Source organism: Oreochromis niloticus, linkage group LG19, assembly GCF_001858045.2.
Source record: "Oreochromis niloticus isolate F11D_XX linkage group LG19, O_niloticus_UMD_NMBU, whole genome shotgun sequence".
Classification (NCBI taxonomy): Eukaryota; Metazoa; Chordata; class Actinopteri; order Cichliformes; family Cichlidae; genus Oreochromis; species Oreochromis niloticus.
Window position 1 is genome coordinate 17,145,761 of NC_031983.2, and position 23,966 is coordinate 17,169,726.

Here is a 23,966-nt window from a genome sequence, read left to right on the forward strand (position 1 = left end):
GGTTGCGAGAGGACCAGTCCGGGGGTAGGATGAGCTTGACGCTGCCCACGCGCACACACCGATGGGGCGGTGCAGACACAGCCCCCTCCGATATAAAGCACACATTATAGGCTCACACTACAGATGTGCGAGCAAACATTAACCAACGCTTTTGCGGTCACAGACAGTCCACCTAGAGGTGAGATGAAGCTTCTGTGGTTGTTGACAGTCTGAACAGATGAAAGAACCTCTGTCCCTCTTGGTCTAATTACAGGTGCTCATCCCGAACCAGATTATCCGGCTACATCCCATCACGTCAGTGTTCATACAGCAATGAGTACCGAAAAAAAGAAAAAAAAAGAGTATTTTTGTTGTTATAAATGAAATAAGATGAGAAATGCTGGTGAAGCAGGTTGCCTAGTTTGAAGAGATTAAGTCTTTTGTTTAATATTTTGTTCTGTCAAACTGTTCGAGAATGAAAAACTCAAAGCCATTGTAGACTGTTTCTTTTTGTTATAGAGCTACTTTATTAAAAAAAATGTAATTTAGTTTTTTGATGTCTGATCTTTTTCAAAAGCATATGCTGCAAAAATCATGAACAAAATTATTTGAGTTTTATTGCCTTGTAATTTCCTTTACCAGTGAATCACAAGATGTTGCTATTGATGTAGCTCCCAGAGTATTAGTGAGCATTTGAGTAATAAAGACATCAGATAGATTGTATAAAACCTGTTACCACAGCTGTTACCTTCTGTGCAAAACTTTGCTTGTGTATCAAGAGTATAAAGTTATTATAACCATTAATGCCATGAATACAGACAAGCTGACATGAAAGTTTATAAAGCTGAATAAATGATGTCTAAATTAGCAATGAGGCAAGTGCTGTCAAGAGCATTCATGCTTTGTTGTATTTTTCCAAAACCAGTGCACAAAGAAAAAGTGGGGTCAGAGGGATTGGTGATGGTGGTGGGGGTACTGCTATATAATCTTTCTTTCTTTCAAAAAAAAATATGTTGCTTGGTGTATAGGAGTAGGCTTGGTTACAGGATCAGTCAGAACCCCTGCCCCCAGGCTGAAAAATGATATCTCATGGCACACACACACACACATACACACACACACACACACACACACACACACACACACACACACACAAGACCTTAACAGTAGGGGAAAACATCCCAAAATCAGAAAGAAAAACCAATAAGGTCTCCAAAGACCACAGTTTGGTATAAATAGACAGACAGCTGGTTTATGTGATGTGGACCGTGTGAGGTTTTTATTCTTCTTTTCACAGCACCAGGCTGCAGGGGCCAGGTGCAGCTTTTAGGAGCCCAGCAGGCTGAGGCCTCTCTTGGGTAAAGCATAAGCTCAGCCTGTTCCCCACGGGGCCCTGGAGGTATAGGGATGGAGAGGCTCCTGTGTGCATGGTTGGAAGTATTATTTAGCTGTGCCCTCCATCTTCATCAGGGCAACAGTTCAAAAACTAGACCCGCCAGCAGGGCCCCATGCGTGTTTTGTGCTTGTGAGACACATACACACATGCATGTACATAAACACTCAGGAAATGAGACCCAATGTTACTGATCGTTTCTCTGATCTCACATTTGAAGGAAAAGGAACATTGGTACTCTGGGACTTTCACCTGATTTTAAGCATCGATTTTACACCTAATGACTGGGGTTTGTCACACTAAGACAGTTCAGGTAAAGTTAAGCAAAGTGGAAATGATTAGTTGATTTATTGATTCATTGATTAAATGCTCAGCACAAATTGATCCGGAAAAAGTTTTAATTATCATCTTTAAAATTTACTAAAACATTTTTTCTACTTCCAGACTGTCAAATGTGAAAAATTCCTACTTCCTTCTGTTTTTTTTACTGTAGTTGAAATTGTCGAGTCTCAGAAGTTGCAAAAGGGCTTCCACAAATGATCTCTTAAGCAAAATAAAAATGTCTATGATGAAAAAATTTATTGTTTATTGTTTCCAGTTCTAGTTTTAACTACACAGCACACTGATCTTCTTTTTGATTATCTGTCAGCACTAAACCCCTCCCGGCTGCTACATGAGGGTGCTTTAAACAAATGCACCGACTGTATTTTTGATTTGGGTTTACATGGGAGTCAATAGAGCAAACGTAACAGCTACAAATTTGCCCAGAAAAATCTCTGATGCGGAAAGACAGAGGAGTCGTTGCTATTCATGACCCAGCAGACTAACTCATCCAATATTCACATGTGTACAGAAACACACACACACACATTGAAATACACAGACAAGAAGGTATGGGCTATTAAATTCTCATTACCATGACAACACCAGGACTGAGTGACCCTCAGCAGTGAATTGTGGGATAGATTTTGTTCCCTGCAAGTCAGGAGCAGAACTCTGCTTACTCATCTGACCACAGCTTCGTCTCTTTCTCCTTGATGTCTCCTTCTCCTCTTACTGTTACACTGAATATTTGTGTGGGTGTGGGTGAGTGGGTGGGTAGGTGGGTGTTGTGGACAGATCATCAATAAGTCCAATGGTACTCTGGGCAAAAACTGGTCAAATACTAAAGGTGGCCATACTAAATATTGACTTTCAAGCTCGTTTGTATTGTGAAAACTCAGTTTTTACCTTACATACTGTACTTCCACCTACTGCGCCTATTTGCCACCTTCCAAGACTGGATCAAGACTTTTGCACAGTGCTGTAATTTAACAATTGAGTTGACTGAGCGTGTGCATGTCAAGTGTTGCATGTGCTAACAGGCATCACTCCCGGTGATACAGGCAATCAGTTTTATGAGCAGAGCACCCATAAATCTTTCTACATTTATTACCATCTTTCATTTTAAGTCTTTGATCTTCTGTGACCTTCCCCTCTCACTCTGGATGTGTATATGGTTGTCTGAAAGGACATGCTGATTGAAAGAGCTCCAGAGAAACTCAGCGTGAAATGTCCCAGTTGATCATCAACCTTACTTTGTAGTGATTAACTGGTAAAATGGGGCAATCCAAAATAAGGCCTGGGGGCTATATTTGGTTCTCAGCAAGTTCTATAAATGGTCACACAAAGACAAAAAAGCATTGTGTGGTCAGATACATGGACAGATATGCATCACAGAATAGTTTTTAGGTTACATGGGATCACAGGGAGTATGCAGTCTATGTTTTGTATTGTTTTAAATATTAATGAGGTTGCATTCTTACGAAAAAAAGTCGATTTTTCTCTGATGGAGCAGATGGGTCATCCTTTGTATCCACCTCTATGTGATAACGTTCAAGCTTGTGACCAGGATAAACTAAGGTTTTGGGGGTTTTTTTAGTTTATTCTGGATTTTTACCATTTATGATGTGACAGTGATTTCACAGACATTATATTCTTCATTAAAAATCCCTCGTTAGAATGGGTAAAATAAAGGAACCGTAAAGTAAGGAAAATGTATGGAAAATGGCCTGCCACTGATTTACCACTCTGCCTCCAACATTCACATTATCAAGAAGGCTTTTTGTTCCAGATATTAATGCAGTCATCCTCAAATATCACCGGCTGGGTAACCTTTAGGAGTTTCATATACAATCTTTTAAGTCATCAAATATGTAATCAAATTAGGTTTCATCTCTTTATTAAAACAGTCTATGACTTGTAGATATATAAAGAAATCGTTTAAGAAGTGGATAAAAGACTCGCAGCCCTCGTCGTTAGTCAGAGCCCTGTAAGATCGTATTATGTGCCCACTGGCTATTCTTCTTCTATGAAAATATTTCAACATGCCTTTGTCTTGCAGTAAATCACCAAAATCACTTTTGGCAGTAAATATTATTACTGCAACTGTAGCAGTTTTGTTCACATCTAAATGTTGGTTTGCATGCTTTTACAATAATAAGAGATACACACACAGGCTTGGTGTAATGAATCTGAGGTTATTAAGTCTTTCTAATTTGATTTGTTTCAAATTACTCATAAATACCAAATCTCTGCCAGCAGAGGAGAAATACTTATTTTAGCAATCATCACTGAGATACCAACACATAAAGACAAACCCAGTTAAAATCAAACACGAAGACTTGAAATACAAAGCCTCATTTGACTCAGAAACCTCTTTGAGTTAGAGCTAACAAGGTTTTGGTTTGTTTAGCAACAGATTGTTTAACTTCAGATTGAAAACAGAATACGAACAACAGTCACCTCAAAGTGCTTTATACAAGAAAAGACAAAGAAAACCCAACAATCGCCCAAGCCCCTGTGAGCAAGCACTTGGCAACAGCAGGAAGGAAAATCTCCCTTTTAACAGGAATAAACCTACAACAGAACCAAGCTAAGGGAGAGGCAAACATCTGCTGTGACTAAACTATAAGAGAGAGCTAGAGTTTCATAATAACTAATGATTAAATATAGTTGTAGTGTATAAACACACACAGGGAAAAGAGAGATCAATGAAGAAGAAATGCTCAGTGCATCACGGGAAGCCCCCCCCAGCAGCCTAAGTATATTGCAGCATAATTTAGAGACGTTTCAGGGTCACCTGAGTCAGTCCTAACTATAAGTTTTATCAAAAGTGAAAGTCTGCAAGGTATATGTCTTGTAAAATCTCTATACAAACAGCCTCTTGCTTGCATTTTCTTTCAGCCTCCATTTCTCTTTACATCTGTATTGATTATTGGCTGCACTGTTGGTGATGACCATTAACCTTTTAGTTTGGTAAAAGGCTTTCTGTCTGGTGTACATTTGCATGTCTGGCTGCACAATATTAAAGCATTTACAATGCATGGACAACAGAGATAAGAGTGCAGACTGCAAAGACAGAAAAATGAGTAAAGATTTACAAAGCAATTTTCCTGTAGTATCAGTAGCAAAGTGAAAAAGAAAGGTACAGTGGAAATAATAATTACAAAGAAGCTGAGCCACTGTGGTTCTTCTGAGAGACGATTCGTGCATCCTGGTGTCAGAGTTCACTCCTTGGGGATGGTGAACAGAGGAATGATTGCTGCATTCATGCATTCATGAGCACTTTCAGAGTGATATATGTGATGTCATCTGATCTGTATGAGTCAGGCAACAAAGTTTGTGGCCCTGAAATCATAAATCCCAGAAAGAAATATGATTTCATATTTCATTTAAGGGTTGGGGGTGGTGGGCTGGCCTCTTATAAAATGTAAAAATATACATGTTTAAACTATCAGCAGACTGTTTCATTGATTCCTGCTGCTGTGGGCTCTTATAGAGAGATCGTAGTCTCTTCCAATGAGCTGTGATTCCATTGATACATACATTTATTTTTAGATATACATATTTTAATTTTTACATTGTATCTGGCATCACTAACAGAAAAGGCAGGGATTAGAAATGTTTCTGCTCAGGTTGCACATGTAACACGAGCATATAAAACAATCTAAGCTTGTCAGCATGTCTCCAGTTTTGTAAAACATGAACAGGAAATTGATATCAATCCGATCTTATGTGCATGATTTTTTAGGATCTTGAGTTTTCAAATCATCTGTTGAAATAAAAATGGGTGGAGAGGGGTTTATTTATGTGATTGAATATATGACTTTATATAAGATGTTTCAACATCAGTTTATGTGTAGATATTTAGGCTACGCAAAGGCAAGACACATGTGCAGCTATATTAAAACAATATGCAAGTACATCTATTATTTTACAAACCCTAAAAGACATGGCACTATTAGGCCTCCTGGAAATTTTGCAGAGATGTTTGCGGTGTAAGGTTGCACGCTCTGTGAATTGCAAACATCCCCATGTGTCCAGATTTATGTCAGCTGTGTTGGGTTTACATGCATGCATGTACAGAAAGGGGTTCGATCGAATTAAGTCGCTCCAGAGGGATGACTTCATCATGATTTCCTTTCTCCCTCCCCCTACCGAGACCCCGCCACTGCCACACCCCACTCCTGCACCATTCATATTACATGGCAGTAGGATAGCACATCTTTGAACCAAATTAGCTGTCATTGCAACCCTTAATTCCCAACAGACAGTGGGGGTAATTTAATCAGTCAGCTATAGCCTGCAGGAGAGCACGCATGCAGACATCCAAATCCATACAATAGTCAAAAATTATTTTATCATCTGTCTCTTGTGACCACACAAACAAATGCTTTAAGTGAGTCTGGGGAGATAATTTCTTCTCTTTGCTACATCAGCCCCGCCCTTGGCAACTTTTCCTGTACACCTGCCAATAAATAAAAAGAAATAGGAGTTCAGTAGGTAGAGATTTTATCAAGATTATTATCGCAGCTTTTAATTACTGTCCATACTACATCTGTATCTCAGTTAATGTTTAGAGTTTATCTGGGCTTTGTTGTGACCGACTTTTTCTACTGGATTAAGTTAAATGAAGCCTAATCCTAATGAGCGCATTTGAAATTACCCAGATCGCTATAATAACTGGATTACATGGGCTCCCCCCGATTCAAGACACCCCTGCTCTTCTTAAAAATGTCAGGAAAAAAAATAGGATGAGATGGGTTGGGTGAAACTGGCGAGACTGAAAATGGCTGAAAAGCAATAGCACGACTTTGATGACTTTGTCTAGTTGAGCATTTCTTTCTATTGTAACTCTTTGTGGTCTTTCTAACTTAAACAGACCCTTGTCTCACAAATTCAGGGAGTGGACATTGGTTAATGAATCTGTCATTATTAAGTTAAACACACACACACACACAAGCACTGGTGTTAACAGTGTAACTAATGACACATGCACTGAACAAAAGCCCAGCTGTCACTCCAGAGGCTTAACAATTATGTATGAATATTCATGGCAGCCACGAGACCGACAGAAGGTGAGCTTGGCGTTGCAAAGCGTGGTCTTTGTAGTGTGGAGTCAGCTCTTTCACCTCATCTCCTTTAGCCGAACAGCAGCTTTAAGAGCCTGTTATTAATTTGGTATGGTTAACAAAACATGTCATAACTTCTGAATTAATGCTAAAAAATGATTTAAGAAAATAAGAGTCAGAATCTGCTTGACTAACAAAGTTAGAAAACCTTGCACTGATTTGCTCTCAGTCATATTATTATTGCTAAAAATGGAAACTCATATGGAAACTCGAATGATGGCTTTCATTTTTGAAGATACCTTAAACGTTTCTCTACAGCAAAACTGCATGCAGCTAAAACCGGGTGGGCAGCTTTATTTATTTCTTTATCAGGTTATGAGGATCAAATCACACTCTGACCACAACCTGCTAACATTAATTCCACGGAAAAGTAGAATTTTCTTAAACAAACTGCTGCTAAATAGTGATTTTGTTTATTATTACTAATTTTGATTGACATTTAATGACAGTTGTTCTAATACATTTGTTAAGCATTGATTGAGTCTCATTTATGTACGTGTTTTGTTTTTCTGCACAAACACATACATATGGGCACTGTCTATTTTTATGTATTTAATTTTATTGTATAGAATATACAATTGAAAGAATAAAGGAAAAAAAATATCACAGCATGACACTACTAAAAACGACCAGACGGTGGTAGTAATCAGCCATTTAATTAGAGCACGTTGACTACATGGTGAATCGCTTAGATAGGCCGTGTCAGTATGAGCCCGCCTCTAGGGAAATCCGATTGGCTGATGTTAAGCCATTAGAAAACTCCCTTTCTTATTGGACAAGATACCGTTCATTCCGCGGTGACGGACTCCAGACGGCTAGCTGTTTCGAAAATGAAACTGGCTTACCTCTGACTTTGATAGGTAAAGACGAGAAAACGAAAATAAAACGCTTCTTTAAAAAATTTCAGGCTATTCACTCTTGCGGCCTGACACAGCGGAGGCTCAAGACACAAACGGTAAGGACACGATGCTGCGAGAGACGGGGGGGACATTTTTTTTTTAGGGAGTCAGGCCTTTGCTGTCAAACCACGACAACAACAACAACACCTGATTCGCTTCTCCTATTTTAGCTTCAAGCTAATTACGTTTTACTTACAAGCGAGTGTAAACATGTGCAGACGTGTTTGTTGACCCCCTCTGACGAAATACTGCTTAAATCTCTGTCCGAGCGGTTTGTTGTGGTTTTAGATAAGACAAGCAGGAGAAAGGCTCACAGAAAACTGCTCCTCCTTTTTTTTTTTTTTACAGCTGGATATGTTCAGCAAACACCATACCAGTTCGGGGCGTGTTGTACTGGAATGGGGGTATGTATATTTCGTATTTCCTGTCATATATATGTCTATAGTTTCTTCGTGCATTTTTAGGGGCCTCTTATAAGCTAGGTATAAACAAAGCCATTACACCACAATGTGTTGTTTATCGTGTGATAAGCCACAGCTTACGCGTAAAATAAGTCTTTCTTACATCATGAGGAGTGTTGGTCTTCTTTTAATGTAATTTTTGTGGGGTTTTCTGGGGGCTTTTGGGCGTTGGTGTCACGGCTGTAACACAATAGTCAGACAAAAGCTTGAAGGATTGTGTTTTTCTTTGGTTTTACTTGGTCATTCGGGTATATTTATTACTTTGTTTCTCATTCAGGCATTCTAAAATTGTTGCTGGTATCTAATGCATAAAGATATTGCCCTATCTGCTCTATGGACATATTTTATATATGCACTTTAGACCAATTTTTATCTGCTTCCAACATGTATCATGTAAACAGAGTGCATTTTGACCAGTAGATCTAGTTTTGAATTCCCTAGTAAGTACCTACATTCATCTTCTGTCTGTGATCCTGACCTTTGGCCTTCCTTCTGAAGGGTCAGCAAAAATTGCATTTATCTGTACAGTCAATAATGAATAAACCAATAAAGAGTTATACTTGAGGTTAATTCTGGTGGACTTTGTGGATGTTGTAATCTGTATAGCATGTTTTCTATAATGTATGGGTCTCAAATTCAGTTGATCTTTAACCAAGATATGAGGTGTGGTCGTACATATACAGTGATATTTATGCAGAAAATGAAACTTGACAGTGAAACCTGGTCACGTTCTTTAAAATTTAGAGCAATAACTCTCTCCCCTCCTTTCTACAGTCTGTAGCAGGAAGTTTGACAACTTGGTGAGACTGAAGCTGCTGTCAGTATGGCGCACTTTGACACAGAATACCAGCGCCTGGAGGCATCATACAGCGACTCTCCCCCTGGCGAGGAGAACCTGTTGATGCATGTGCCTGAAGGAGTTAAATGTATGGTACACATGCACAAATCACAAACAAATATAAGACTTCAAAAACGCATGCCCCTTTTGTTTTATATTCACAGTGATGCCTAATAACAATGTCACTAACTGGAAACAACTCTTTTGCAGCTCAATGGCACCACATAGAAAACTTGGACCTGTTTTTCCAGAGAATATCCTTTGAAATAATTTTGGCACGTTTCTTGCTCACCATGTTCTGAATTGCGCTGCACTTTCTAACCACATATGGATTTAGGATATTCCTTAACACTTCTTACGTCTATAATCTGCATCAAAAGAATGGATTCACTTGTATGCTGCTCGGAGAGATCTTTGAGCTGGTGTATGTATTCTCTTCATCACAAGTTGTATTTTTCAGGCAATATAGCATTAACTTTTATCTGTAGAGTATACTGTGTCTTATGTTTGTCTTCATATTTTCTATTTCTCCCTGTCTTTCCTCTTTACCTGGCACCACTCGCTTTCTTTCTCTATGCAGTCAGTTGCTGTTTGTGGTTGGCTTTACAGTCTTCCTTGCTAACTGTGTGGATTATGACGTCCTCTTTGCCAACAAGTTTGTAAATCACACTGATTCATCTAAAGTCACCTTGCCTGATGCATTCCTCCCAGTGGATGTCTGCAGTGCAAGGTAAGTCTAAGATTGTGTATTTGTTCAAATGACCTTATGGTGTTTTTTGTAGAGACAGTGCTCCAGCTGTAGTTCAAAATAATACTATTTACTGTATGCTGTGCTTGGTGGAGGCCCTTAGTTTATTGACTGCCTTAAACTACACATTTTAGTCCCTCTATCTTTGAGACAGCTTTTTCTGATTGGTTGCAACACCTCAAACAGAAGATTTAACAGCAGGTGGGTGGGGCATCTATACTTACAGCCATGGGTTTGTGTGGCTGAGATGACCATATCAAGGACATCTGCCCTAAATGATATCATCCAGAGACTAGATTAAAATAGAATATCTGACATCAACCTTTTAGAGCAGTCTGAGATTTATGTTTGCATGCTGATGTCATTATTGTGTGTTTTGATCATTTTAGATATGAGAATCCAGACAGAAAATAAGGAAAACATAAAAGGTTCACTTTAAGTCTGCCTTAAATCTTCACAATATTATCTTCAGAAATTATTGTAAAATAAAGCCTTTTCAGCTTTGCTCCAGTTTTCTTTATTTTTCTGATAAATATGACATTTTGTTGAAGCACTGCTTCAATGCTGGTGAATAATAACATTTCTTTTGGTCTACAGAATCCGAAACAATGCGTTTGTGATCTTTGTGCTGATAATCTCCGGGGTGTTTTGGCTACATCGGCTCATTAAATTCATCTACAATGTGTGCTGTTATTGGGAGATCCGATCCTTCTACATCAACGCCCTTAAAATGACCATGGTGAGTTTTTTGTGGGACAGTTTGTCCTGTTGACATTAGAAACACCCACTATTGTCTGTTATTTTTGCCAAGAATAAAGCCCAATTCCTAAGCTTTATAGTGCTTTTGTGCTTCAGTCAGAGCTCCCCTATGCAACGTGGCAGGAGGTTCAGGCCAGAATTGTTGAGATCCAGAAGGAACATCAGATCTGCATCCATAAAAAGGAGCTGACAGAGCTGGACATTTACCATCGCATCCTCCGCTTTAAGAATTACATGGTTTGTATATTTGCAGTGAAATGTTATTAAAGATTTTGGTGGGTGAACACCTCCTTTCAGACATAACAAAATGATGTAACCTCAAACCAAACCTTTCTTCCTGTACTTCTCTAGGTTGCCATGGTGAATAAATCACTCCTTCCTGTACGATTTCGACTTCCTGTACTTGGGGAGTACGTGTTTTATACTCGGGGTCTCAAATACAACTTTGAGCTCATCTTCTTTTGGGGACCAGGTCTGTCATCAGTTATGCATGTGTGCTTTTGTATATGAGTTATATCCTGTGTAAGTAATTGATCTGTTTATGAGAAGAAACCTTTATTTAAACTGATTTTGATTGTTTTCATTGTAGGCTCCCTGTTTGAGAATGAGTGGAGTCTAAAACAAGAGTATAAGAGGGGAGGGAACAGGCTTGAGCTTGCAGACAGGCTAGCCTCTCGTATCCTGTGGATCGGCATTGCAAATCTGCTGCTGTGTCCAGTCATTCTTGTGTGGCAGATCCTTTATGCTTTTTTCAGTTATACTGAGGTAAATGGTTTACATATGATTTAACTAAGCCATTTCCTTTTTCATTTAATAGTGACGACAGTGCTTTGTTTTGTTTTTTTGTCTGTGTTTGTATGTAGGTGATCAAGCGAGAGCCTGGCTCTCTGGGGGCGAGATGCTGGTCTCTGTATGGTCGATGTTATCTGCGTCATTTCAATGAGCTGGACCACGAGCTCATGTCACGCCTCAGCAAAGGCTACAAGGTCAGTGCATCAACTCATCTCCTGCACATCTTTGATGCTCATAACTACCTTCTTATTTCCTAAAAGGCTAATCCATAAATCTGGAAAATCTGTAAATATATGAGACCAATTGGGCTTTTTCCTGTAGATAAGAGCAAGGAAAAAGATTTTTCTGGTGCTTCTCATTCATTGCCTGTAGAGTTAATAATCAACCCCATTTCCTCCTCCTTTCTTCCTCTTCTTTGTACTCTGTTCCTGTTTCATTCAGGCTGCATCCAAGTATATGAACTGTTTCCTTTCACCACTGCTCACAGTGGTTGCCAAAAATGTGGCATTTTTCGCTGGGTCTCTTTTGGCCGTTCTCATCGCACTGACCATCTATGACGAGGACGTTCTTGCAGTGGAGCATGTGCTCTCATCAATCACACTCCTTGGAGTGTGTATCACAATCTGCAGGTAAGGACTGATGGTGAAATAATTTAATGAGAAGTCTGAATAAGATAAAAACCTAAATTTAAATGTGTTCAGTGGAGAAGAAAAGTAAAATAGAGGGTAGAAAGCAGAATAGCAAGAAACCGCTAATCAGTCCAACTGTGTAAAACTAAATGAAACTTTATAAATATATAAAATACTTAACAATATTGTAAATTAAATTGCATTACATCTGCTACAAACTAAGACTATAGGACCCAAATCTCATCATGTAGAATATCAACCATTAACCCTGAGCCATTTCTTTATTGCCCTTTTAAAGCTACTCATAGTTGTAATCCCTTTAATGCTCTTTTGCATCTCATTCTTCTTCCTACTTATGGAAGGAAGAGGGATTCCTGCCTTAAGCAGCTTCTGGCTCTTTTAAATCTGAATTCCAAAAGTTAATGACACAGTTAATTATTTTGCGCTTTCAGCCATCCAAAACACTGACAAAAAACGATGCATATGTGTAGTTTATTATTAATGAAATTAATAATTTTTGAAAATGTCCACTTTTACTTTACTTAAACAGTTCATTCTTGTCTAATATGCATCTGTTTTCCAAAGCTTTGTGTCACCATACATATCTCAGTAAATTCTCCACCACTTCTCTTTCTTTCTCTACAGGTCATTTATTCCTGATAAACATATGGTGTTCTGCCCTGAGCAGCTGTTGCGGGTCATTTTGGCTCATATCCACTACATGCCTGATCACTGGCAAGGCAATGCACACAGATACGAGACCCGAGACCAGTTCTCCCAGCTGTTCCAGTACAAAGCAGTGAGTACAGAAACTTAACTATGAATAAACTTCTGTAAATGCATTTTTTTCAAATTATACCCTGAACATGTCACTACCTGAAAACTGACTCATCGTTTAAAAAAATAAAAAAAAATTATGTACACATGTTCTACTCCTGCTTTCCTGTGCCATGATAAAGGCCTTTTAATACATGCTTTTTCCAGCCATTCTTTTGTAGATTTGCTGGTGTGTTTGGGAACTATGGCCTGTTGCAAGGGACAAGCTTTAGCTTGAAGCCTCATATTTGACCCTAGAATACTTGAGTATACAGAAAAATTCATGGTTGACTCAATGACTGTACAGGTCCTGGTGCCACAGGATCTGTGTCTGCACAAAAAGCCTAAATAATCCCCTCTACCACCGTGCTTCACTGTTGGTCTGAGGTCTTTGTGCTGATGTGCTGCATTTGGTTTTTGCTAAATGTTGCACTGTGTTATGGTTAAATATCTCCACTTTGGTCCTTTTTGTTCAAAGGATATTGTTCCAGAGGTCTTGTGATTAATACAGATGCAGCTTTGCAAACTTAAGCTGTGGTTTCAGGTTTAGTTAGAAGAGGCTTTCTCCTTGCAAATCTTCCAAAAAAAGTCATACTTCAATTTTTTCTAATTGCACTGATTGAACTTTAACATATAACATGCAAACTGAGGCCTGTAGAGTCTCAGATGTAGCACTCTGTATTTGTTTGGGGGTTTTTTTGGGCCAGTTTCTCCAAGCACAGTATGACATTATGAATTAGCTGGGAAGATTAGCAACAGTATTGAATTCTTTCCACTTGTGAACCATCATTCTTACTGTACAGTAGTGGACCTTCGGATTGTTTAGAGGCATTGTAGCAATTCACAGACTGAAGGGCAGCAACAATTCATTCCACAAGATCATTAGTGATTTCTTTTCTCCTTTGGCAATGTATAAACTCACACCTGAATGCTTCAGACCAAAGTATTGCCAAAAAAATCTCCATTTATAGAGGCGCTCACGCTTGCTTATGATCAATCAAGTCCATGTGATTAGCAGCACTTGGCCGCCGCTTACCCTTTTAAGTGATAAGGAAGCAGTTAGGGGGCACATGGGTATTCATACACTCCTCCTGCATTTTGGCTTTGTTTATGTTAAATAAATCATGACATGATGTAATATCCTGTGTTTTTGTAGCTCATCTAAAGTTACCTCATTTTAAGACTAACCCAGATTATTTTTATTACTTCCTGATATGTAAAACCTTAGAACTGAGAGAAGGTGCACTTTCTTTTTACCATGAAAGGCTTCTGAAGATTTTCTCCTATTTAGCTGTTAATTACCAGAGACTATGGCCTGAATACACACACCACCTACCGCTAATAGTGAGCTTCACATTCACTGTCATTTGCATTCATGTCTCGTAGGGATTGGAAAATTAGCAGATTCCAGCTATTGACTGTGGGGGTCTTTAGTCCCATGCTGAGGAGCATATTATCACTGCTTGTTAGAAGTAATTTACTCTTCCCTTGAAGATTTTTAGTGCTGAAAGCAACTTTGAAGTTTAAATGTGAATGTGTTCAAAAAGAATAAATTTAGCATAACACTTTCCTCGTTTCAGTGTGCAGTTTACGCTTTGTTTTCCTCCAGGTGTTTATTCTAGAGGAGCTGTTAAGTCCAGTGGTGACTCCCATCATCCTCATCTTCTGTCTAAGGAGAAAGTCTTTGGAGATCATTGATTTCTTCAGAAACTTCACTGTGGAGGTGGTCGGGGTAGGAGATACCTGCTCCTTTGCTCAGATGGACATTAGGCAGCATGGACACCCTGCGGTGAGAGACTGTCACAACGCAGCCAATTTTATGACTAAATATGTAGACGTAAACACAAAGTGTTTATGTATAAGCTATGTGGTGTTATTGATTGATAATTAATCCTCCCTTTGTAGTGGATGTCAGAGGGGAAGACAGAGGCATCTATCTATCAGCAGGCAGAGGATGGGAAGACGGAGTTATCGCTGATGCACTTTGCCATCACTAACCCCCAGTGGCAGCCTCCTCGAGAGACCACACACTTTATCAGCCAGTTGAAAGAAAGAGTTCACAGAGAAGCCACAGGGGCTCCTTCAGACACACATCCAATGTCTCTGTCAGAGTCTGAGGTAGGCTGATGAACTACCATGCATGCCCAAGTATGAAAGTGGTCATTAATTAATGTAATTACATTTTCACTGGTAAAAATTAATTTTCTCTGTTGTCTTTTCTTTTTTAGCCACGGAGTCTCATTGCAAACCTCCTAACAGGTCCCTCCACACTGGCCTCAGTTCATTTTGACCGGGATATTTCTTTAGCAAATCATGCAGCAGCTGGCATAAACGATGGGGGGTCCGCCTTACGCTCTCTTTCGCCAATTAGCAGCAGCCTTCACTTGAGAGGCAGCTTAAGTGCAGCTCACAGGGCTGCTGGCCATACTAGCAGAACAATGGCAGGCTCAGGGTAGGAAAGATATTCTTTCGATTATACTAAACTCATTTTCTCCTTCTCTTTGCCATTGCCTTGTGTCCAATTTTCTCCACATTTGTTCTCTCCTCCGGTAGGACCGACGCTCGAACTGTGAGCTCAGGCAGCAGCGCATGGGAAGGTCAGCTTACCAGTTTGGTCCTATCAGAGTATGCTTCCACTGAGATGAGCATCCATGCACTTTATATGCATGAGGTATGTGCGTGCATAACAGAGGTATTATGAATATTTCACGATCTCATCCATCTTTATCCATCCTCATCTTTCTCACTTTTATCCTGAAGCTCCATAAACAGCAGTCTCGTGGCGAGATGTCCCGCCACACTTGGCATAGACAGGAGAGTGACGAAAGCAGCGACAGCATCCCAGATGAAGTAAGGAGCGAACCCATTCTCCATTCAAGAAATTTCCCTCGATCGCACACTTTCCCCACCACAGTTCCCAGTCCTAGTGCCATTCCCACTTCAGCTTCAGCCACCAGCAGCACCGCTCTGGGCCAGGAGGGGCCAACAGCACAGAGCAGCAGTCAGAGACACCACAGTGGACCTACAACTGGTACCTATGTTTTTGGTTGCTTGGTATTTTTTTTTATGTTATTCATTTTAAGGTTATTATAATAAATCCTTACTTTTGCAGTAGCATTATTGCAATGAATGGAAATATAAATTAATACACTTTAAGGAAATGTGTTCATTTTAGGAAGAGGTGTGGGAGCTGTGTCAGGACTAATGTGAAAATTTGCCTGCACTGGAAATACTGTAATTCTTCAGTTCTACTTATAGACTGTATATAAAAGATAGATGTAGAGTCTGGAATTAAAAAGAAAGCTGATGCAAAGTGCTTTAAACCTGCATCTTTTCAACAGGCCATAAGGAGGTGACTCAAAAAAGAAGCCAGTTGTGTAGAAGTCACAAAAGTGTGTTAAATCTTGACTCCCTGTCTGTTTGTTTTGAAGACCCGTTTGGTACAGGGGTAAAGATAGTGAGGTCAGCACGTGTGCCAATGGGAGGATGGTCAAGCAGCGCCACGACACCATGAACCACTACCAGAGGAGAGTTCAGAGGATGAAATGCCTCCTCACATACACAAGGTGAATGCTCTTTCTTTCTGTGTGTGCTATTGAATGTTAATTTGTCTGTATTCACTGCAAGTAAATGAATATTTTGTTCTTTCTCTCACTTTAGGTTACATAATCAAGCCATGTGAATAAGTACCTGCATCTGTCCTTCGATAGATCCCATCCAGACCCTTTTCCAGGACTGAACATCTGATCTGACATATAATGCAAAAGCAGTAAAACCATCTGAACAGGTTTAGATAGTTATTGCCTTTGGTCATTAGAATAAACGGTGACTTTGTGACATCCATGATATGTTTAACAGGCATTTGGAGTAAACCTGTTTATCAGAAGAGGACCTTCAGGATCAAGTTATTTCTAATAGCCACTGTGCACATCAGATTACACTACACATTTTTAAACATTACGTGGGATGAAAGTGCGTATGCTGTGGAGACACAGTGCTTGTGAAAACCAAGCACTGCTGGAAAGTAAACAGTTTACCCAAACCAGACCACAGCAGTCCGGACTGTCCACTTTTGCAAACATGATAACATGAAATGAAGAAAATGAAGAATGTCCATAACAATGAAGTGTGTTTAGACAGATCCTGTTAAAAACAGAGACTTTCATTGTGTATATTTGTTCTTGTACTGATAGCAGCAGACTGTGGATTACACCATATACTCTGCATTTCAGCTTGCATTTTGCCTCTTGGAAAAAAAGTATGAGGATCTCAACTCTTATAAAATTCACATAATATTTTTCATATCATCTTTTCATTTAGCCTTTTTCTGCATTAATTGCTTTACAAGAGATCTTTCTAAAAATGTCCCAAAGCCCAGAAATCTGGATGCATTTGCACAAATTGATGTTTGTTTAAAAGATGAATTGTACTGATTTGGTTCTGCATGCAAACATGCACTGTGTTATCAGGTTATTTCACAGCAGCCCAGGGGAATATTGAATCAATTTTCATGTGTTTGCAGGCACTTTAAAATCTGATGTCACCCAATTTTTCCCCCATTTAAATATTTGTCAACAGACTTATAGACTAATAGTTCAGTAGGAAAACAAGGCTGTCAAAGCATGCAATATTGACTTCTGCCATACTAAAGTCTCCCAAAGTGCATGGACATCACATATTCATCCTTCTGGAGAGTTCAAACTTGATGGCACAGCAAAAAAACTGTCTACCATATCCAGTCAGAGCATGGAAGCACTCTGTTCCCCTGTCAATAAGCCAGGTCTTTACACTGGGAATGATGCACTTTAATAAGTTGCTAATGCAGAGTGTCACTTAACTTGGATTGTTTTGCATCTGTATATTTTCGTACACATATTGTTAAATTATTTTTATTTTTCAAAGGGATGTGCCAAGATGATGATGAAGTACTGTCGATGGAGACTGCAGTGATTAATGATAATTTGAAGGTGTTTAGCGTTTTTGTTTGTTTATATTATAAATCTTGTAAAATACCAATTTGTACAGCTGAAAATTCGTCTATTAAAAACGATGCAATGAGTTTGTGTGTGTAGTGAAAAACAAACTACAAACATGATCCCGTTTATAATCTGTTATGATGCGTAGGTTGACGGTGACTAACCTTTTGCATGCCGTATTTTAACGTCGCTCTAGGCTACATGAAGTTACAAAAGGCTGTCTGCAGCGCTAGCTTAAGTTTAGCTTGCTAGCGTAGTTCGCTGCTAACATAACGGCCGTTTCGCCTTGACATTACGGAAGCTGAAAGAAAAGTTTCTGAGACTTGTGAAATAAATTGGCGGCGTTCAGTCTGGTTGTCATTCTTATCGTGTCCTGTGCGCTTTGTCGTCAGAGCCCGGATAGCTCAGTCGGTAGAGCATCAGACTTTTAATCTGAGGGTCCAGGGTTCAAGTCCCTGTTCGGGCGTCAATCTTTTTCCCTTCGAACGAAGAATGACGAACAGTTTAATTTCTGCTCTTCGACAAAAATGAACACATGAACGATATTCAATGCTGCAGCACACATACCCATTTTAAAGCTGTATGTTTTAAACCTTCAGTCATATAGTTCTTACAAGCTGCTTTGAGCAGTTTTTTCTAAGTTGCCTCAGTTTTTTCTCCGTTTATTAGTTTTGTTTAAGATAGTTTTCCTAAGTGAAGCAAATCTATTCTCTCAAAGAAGTCTACTTAAGATCAGTCATTTAGATCCAATGGTGAACAGAGGAAATAAGACAAGGAGACTATGTGGAATGAGGAAGTATGCAAAGATAAGATAAGATAAGATGACCTTTATTAGTCCCACAGGTGGGAAATTTGTTGTGTTACAGCAAAAGTGCAAAGTTATGTAGCAGAAATTAGAAAACACTGGAATGCAATAAAATACAATAAAATAAAATAAAATACTATATACAATAGAATAAAATAGAATAGAATAATATATACAATAGAATAAAATAGAAATACAAATACTATATACAACTGAGTAGGAAGAACAAAGAAAAAATGGAATGGTCAGGGAGAAGGGAAAGTAGCCGGATGTACAGGGAGGCTAGGTATAAAACAAAGAGAGAGGTGGCAAAGGAAAAAAAAAGGTGTGTTGGAAGTTTTATATGAGCATGGAGACTAAGAAAGGAGAAAATAACTTGTATTAATTGGCTGGAAGGGATGTGCAGCAGGTTAGGGTGATTAATTATAAAGATAAAATTGGTATGAATGAGTGAAGAGAATGTGTTGAAAACTTGGAAGAAGTACTTTTTCATTGATGAGCCTTACCACAAATTTACGTGTATGAGTTGTTAAAGCTAGGTTAAGAAGAAAGATGACGAACAGGCAAGCAACACTCAGGCTTTGGAAGGAGCACTGCAGATGTGACGTTTGTTTGAGAGTAATGATGGAGAAAGTGCAGAGAAGGTCAGAAGGGACTGCACTAGGTCTTTGTGGATCTAAAGAATACAAGATATGATAGGGTGCCAAGAGAGGAACTATGGCACTGCATGAGGAAGTCAAGAGTGGCAGAGAAGTACGTGAAGATGGCGCAGGACATGAACTGAGGACCTGCTGTGATGGAGATGGTGGCACTGACAAAAAGACAGGACAAGCTGGTGGGAGAGTTGAAGATGTTAAGATTTTAAGCGGGAGTAACCACAATGGACAAGATCAGAAATGAGTATATCAGAGGGACAGCTCAGGTTGAGCAGCTTGAAGACAAAGTTAGAGAGAGAGGCAAGGCTGAGATGAGAAAAGAGGAAGACCACAGAGAGGATTGATGGGTCTATCAAAGGAAGATGAAGGTTGGTGTGTCTACATGTGGAGCAGGGAAAAACGTCACCCCTGGTGGCTGATGAGCATCTATCAGGTGGCTGATTGGAGGCAGTTGTGGTGATCTAGGGGCAAGACTGCAGTGATGCTGATGTTGATGCACAGCAACACTCTTTGTTTTGAGATCAGGTCTTACAAACATGATATCCATGGTAACTTGCCTGGAAGTAATGATTTATGACTTTGATGAGACAAAAAATAGTAATTTGGTAAACAGTGTAGCCATTTTTTCACTTTGTCTCTATGTGTCGAGGTGTTTGTGTCTGTTTACATGCTTGAGAAGTGTATTGTGAAAAGCCCAGTGACTGAGCCCACCAGGTGGTGACAGGGACATGGGAGGTATGGCTTGGAGCATGATGTCATGCATCATGGTCTGATCAATCTGGGCTTTTTGTGTCAACATCAGCTCCACCATGTCAAACAGTACCAAACATATACTGTAGCTATACATGACATAAGCACGGCTGTTATGCACCCTCTGTGGTGACTGTTTTGCAGGGCAGGGCTGAAGGAGAAGAATCCAAGGAATCTGCAGTTGTCGTGGCACAGGGTGCTGCGATAGTTGCACAAAGTGAAAAAGTATCGTGTGGTTTGTCCTTTTTCTCATATATAACCAATAATTGTACAAATTAAGAAATCTCGCAAAGGATATTGATGCAAAAAACAAATACTGTAAGAAGCACATGGATAAATAATTTATTTTAAAAATATATACTGTTTCCATGTTTTAAAACTCAAATAACCATGTATAATACTAGATTAAATCAAACTGCACATTTTCATTTTATTTTGGTGTATATGGGATATGGGATTTGGGCTAATGCAGGGAGGTCAAAAGATCATTTTACTTGGGGATTTTACCAGAACATTTTAAATCTAATCCGTGCAATCTTGTACGCAGTGTAGGTCAGGTTGGGTCAGGTAGCAGGAGGAGGAGAAGAATATTAAATACACTTAACAGACCAAATAGAAACAGAGGGGCACTGGGGTGTTATGAGATCTGTATCTCATAGTCTGCTGGAGTACATGAGGAGGCTGAGTTGGGGCAGGTAGTGGTAGAGAGGGCAGGAAGGACAGACCAGTGGCTGGATGATGGAGATCGGTGGGTACTGTGGGTGGATGGTGAGGAGCACTGATGAAATGCGACTCGTGCCATGTTTCTGATCATTAAAAGCTATGGGTTCTCTGTCAGACTTGGATGTTCGGATATGGAATAAAAATAAAAGGTTGAAATACAAGAGGCAAGTCCTACTTTCATCAGAATGCATGGAGAAATACTTCCATCCAAATCCAAATTCAAGTTGTTCCAATAACTTTTTTTATGAAGTTTTAACCACACAGGCTTACAGCTTGATTTTGTGACTTTTATGTAGAGTTTATATTTTAAGCCTATTTTGTTTGACTTGTACAGTGCTCTCGTCAGCTGAGGTTGTTCTGAATGTACTATAGAAATAAAGTTTGACTTGACTTAGCTAAACTTTACTTCATGTCTTGGCATTTGGAGTAACTCGGACTTTTTTCAGACAAACTAAAGCCACAGAGTAGCTGCCATGGGACACACCTGTTTATTACTACTGGACTTAACTATGACTTGCATTACCTGCTTGGTCTGGTTCCTCTGCTGCCAAAAAAAACAAAGGGTGGGACAGTGAAGAAAACCTTCAAACATTAAATGTGTCCTATTCTTTTGATTTGTCACATACAAAAGCCTAAAGCTGGGTTCTGAATTATTACTGGGCTCTGTTGGATGGATTTAGTGCTTTAGTGCTGGCTGCTGCTGATGCTCACCTCATTTGGGTATAGTCAAAACCTTTCTAACGTGGCACAATCATTGATTCCTAATAAACGGAAACGCACTGTTTGAGTACATTAGGCACTAATCTTTAATTAATATAAACTGTAGATCGTTGCTTTGTGTTTTAAATAAATATAATGTGAACGGTATTAATATTTTTAACCTGCGTACTTCACTGTGAACGCCCCCTAAATGACAAACTCCTCATCCAGCTGTGACAGGAGTATGATTTGTATGAGCTAATTGTGGTTGGCTACAAGAGACGTCAATCCAGTCTAGGCGGCTTGAAGCAGAAATCTGATTGGTTAGTTGAGTGCTAGTTTTGACTGATATATAAAGTAGGCGGTGCTTTTAACTTATTTTTAAACAACACGAATTTCATTGGCCGAAGGTGAGGAAAGTAACTAATTGATTGGGCAGTTAGGCAAGGGAAACTCGATAAGGGCGGAGCTACGTTGACTTGGCGGCCATACTGAATATTGTCTGTTGACAGTTGCATGTAAAGATTTGTTTAAGGGTTAACTTATACTTTGAAGGAAGGTTTAGCGTTATTTTAAGTTAAATTAGGACGTATGTCCTAAATCTTTAACGCGTTTATTTCGATCAAGTCATGGATGAAGATGAACGTCGGAGGAAGGTAGAAGCTGGGAGAGCTAAGGTTTGTTGCTAACATGTAACGCATGCTAATATTGAATGCTAGCACTTAGCAAACTCTTTTGTCATAGCTCTGCGTTTATCCATTGCTAACTACACCCACCACCAAAATGACTGCACATTTGTTGTGGCTTGAATTACCTTTGGGTGTTAAATTGCAGGCTCTCACCATGTATTTCCCGCGGTTGGGCGTAGCATATGAGAAGCGAAGAGTAACATCATTTATGAAGCAGGTTAATCAGCTGGTAAATAAAGGCAGTTTTCACATAAGTTACTTGGTAGTTCAGCAGTAAACACATACGTGATTGTTCCATTGACCATAGCAAATAACTTTCATTTTTATTTAGACATATGTGTTAAGTTTGCCTTTAACTCGTGTGCAGTGAAGATGCATTCGGTGGGAGATTTTTGGGACATGCTTGATTTATTTTGCTATTGAGAATGCAGGTTGCACATTATTCACAGGCCATTACAGCTCTAAACAACGTGGATCAACATCATATGTTTACTCACTGAAAGGGTTTACTTGTGCAGTAGTTTTAACAGAGCCTCAATTCCAAAGTAAACTATTCACCAAGTCAGTCATCTGTGTTTCAAAATTGTGGCAAATCTTTGTGAGCCTATCCCGCACTAAGCTCTCTAAACAAGTACTATTTACTTGTATCTAAGTGACATAGTGCTCAGAAATCAGGAAGGAGGCAATTTTTTTTTCATTCTTTTTGTTTACTTGTCATACATGTCAGATCAAACTCATTTTAATGTTAGCCAAAGACCCCCGCCACCACCCAGTGAATACAAAGTACAAAAATGCAGTTTTTAAATGATTTCATTTAATAACTGGTTGCTCCAACCTTGGCAGAAAGAACTGCAATCTGTGATAACTGGAAATGAGTGCTTCACCTCACTATGGAGAAATATTGTGCCACTTTTCGTTGTGGAAGTGTGTGAATTCAGATGTTTTGCAGCATGAACAGCCTGTTTAATCCCATGCCAAAGCATCTTAATGGGGCATAAGCCTGGACTTTGACTAGGTCCCTCTAAAACCTTTTTTTGTTTTGTTTGAGCCATTCAGAAGTGAACTTGCTGGTGTGTTTCAGGTCATTGTGCTGGTGAGAACTAGTGAGTCAGACCTTCAGACCGCAAACTGATGGTCTGACATTCTTCTCCAGGATTTTCTGAGAGAGCAGTATGCATGCTTCATTTAGTTATAGCAAGCCCCAAAGTAGCAATTTTTTTTTCCAGCCCTCATCAGTTTTGAAAATGGCTACTCTGGTGTTTACAAGTAGAAATAGCAAGCAGCTGATTTCACCTTAATGGGAAGCCATATTATTAATGGGCTAGTAGCCAAAAATGGCTTGTCCCACATTGACAACAAGCCATGTGGTCTAGAAACAATGTATAAAACTAAGTCACCTTTTTAGGATAGCCATTTACACTGGATGTGGTATATGATGTAATCCATCTATAATTTGTGATGGAACTCATTTTGGGGAAAATAATAATAATAATAATAATAATAATAATAATAATAACAAAAAATTACTCAACTACAACATTTATATTCCTTATAGAAATCTTCCACCATGCCTCGGAGTCAGAATGTAAGTATAGAAAGTGGTGGATGAAGGAGCAAATCAATGACTTTTGGGCTTGTGGCTGTTTCTTCTTTGATTTGTCTTTTCTTTTTGTTTTGTTTTGTTTCTGTTGAGTGATCAGTCACAGCTTTCTTATTTTTCTGCGCCGTGGGGTAATCGCTGTCACCTTTTAATGTATAATGCTCTTCAAACAATACAGCATCTGAAAGGAAATCTGCCTGCAGTCATGATCTGAATGCCTAAAATAGCCATGCACCTTGCGTATGCTGTCATGTTAGTTACAGGCCATCAGGTGGTGCAGTGCACCCATGAGATTGGGTGA

At 39.3% G+C, this 23,966-nt stretch overlaps 2 protein-coding genes and 1 non-coding gene across 3 annotated transcripts in view; all 3 read left to right on the plus strand.

The window, feature by feature from the left end:
- The first annotated feature begins 7,594 nt into the window (after nucleotides 1–7,594).
- On the plus strand, nucleotides 7,595–17,826 carry atg9a (ATG9 autophagy related 9 homolog A (S. cerevisiae)). The gene is given in 21 exon segments (XM_019349114.2): nucleotides 7,595–7,780; nucleotides 8,073–8,128; nucleotides 8,960–9,111; nucleotides 9,234–9,277; nucleotides 9,383–9,447; nucleotides 9,604–9,753; nucleotides 10,369–10,510; nucleotides 10,627–10,767; nucleotides 10,882–11,002; nucleotides 11,120–11,295; nucleotides 11,394–11,516; nucleotides 11,764–11,951; nucleotides 12,597–12,750; nucleotides 14,377–14,556; nucleotides 14,673–14,885; nucleotides 14,996–15,219; nucleotides 15,321–15,438; nucleotides 15,528–15,798; nucleotides 16,199–16,256; nucleotides 16,258–16,333; nucleotides 16,428–17,826. Coding segments are annotated over 19 exon segments (2,556 nt in total). The 5' UTR covers nucleotides 7,595–7,780; nucleotides 8,073–8,128; nucleotides 8,960–9,008; the 3' UTR covers nucleotides 16,437–17,826.
- Nucleotides 17,827–18,136: 310 nt separating this feature from the next.
- On the plus strand, nucleotides 18,137–18,209 carry trnak-uuu (transfer RNA lysine (anticodon UUU)). The gene has a single exon. It is a non-coding gene; the product is annotated as a tRNA-Lys (tRNA).
- A 3,636-nt stretch (nucleotides 18,210–21,845) lies between these two features.
- The window catches only part of pcnt (pericentrin), a 34,507-nt gene continuing 32,386 nt past the window's right edge, over nucleotides 21,846–23,966 (plus strand). Inside the window, exon 1 of the mRNA XM_025901156.1 lies at nucleotides 21,846–22,053. Coding sequence (XP_025756941.1) covers nucleotides 22,006–22,053 — 48 coding nt within the window. The 5' untranslated portion in view covers nucleotides 21,846–22,005. The remainder of the gene's footprint in view (nucleotides 22,054–23,966) is intronic.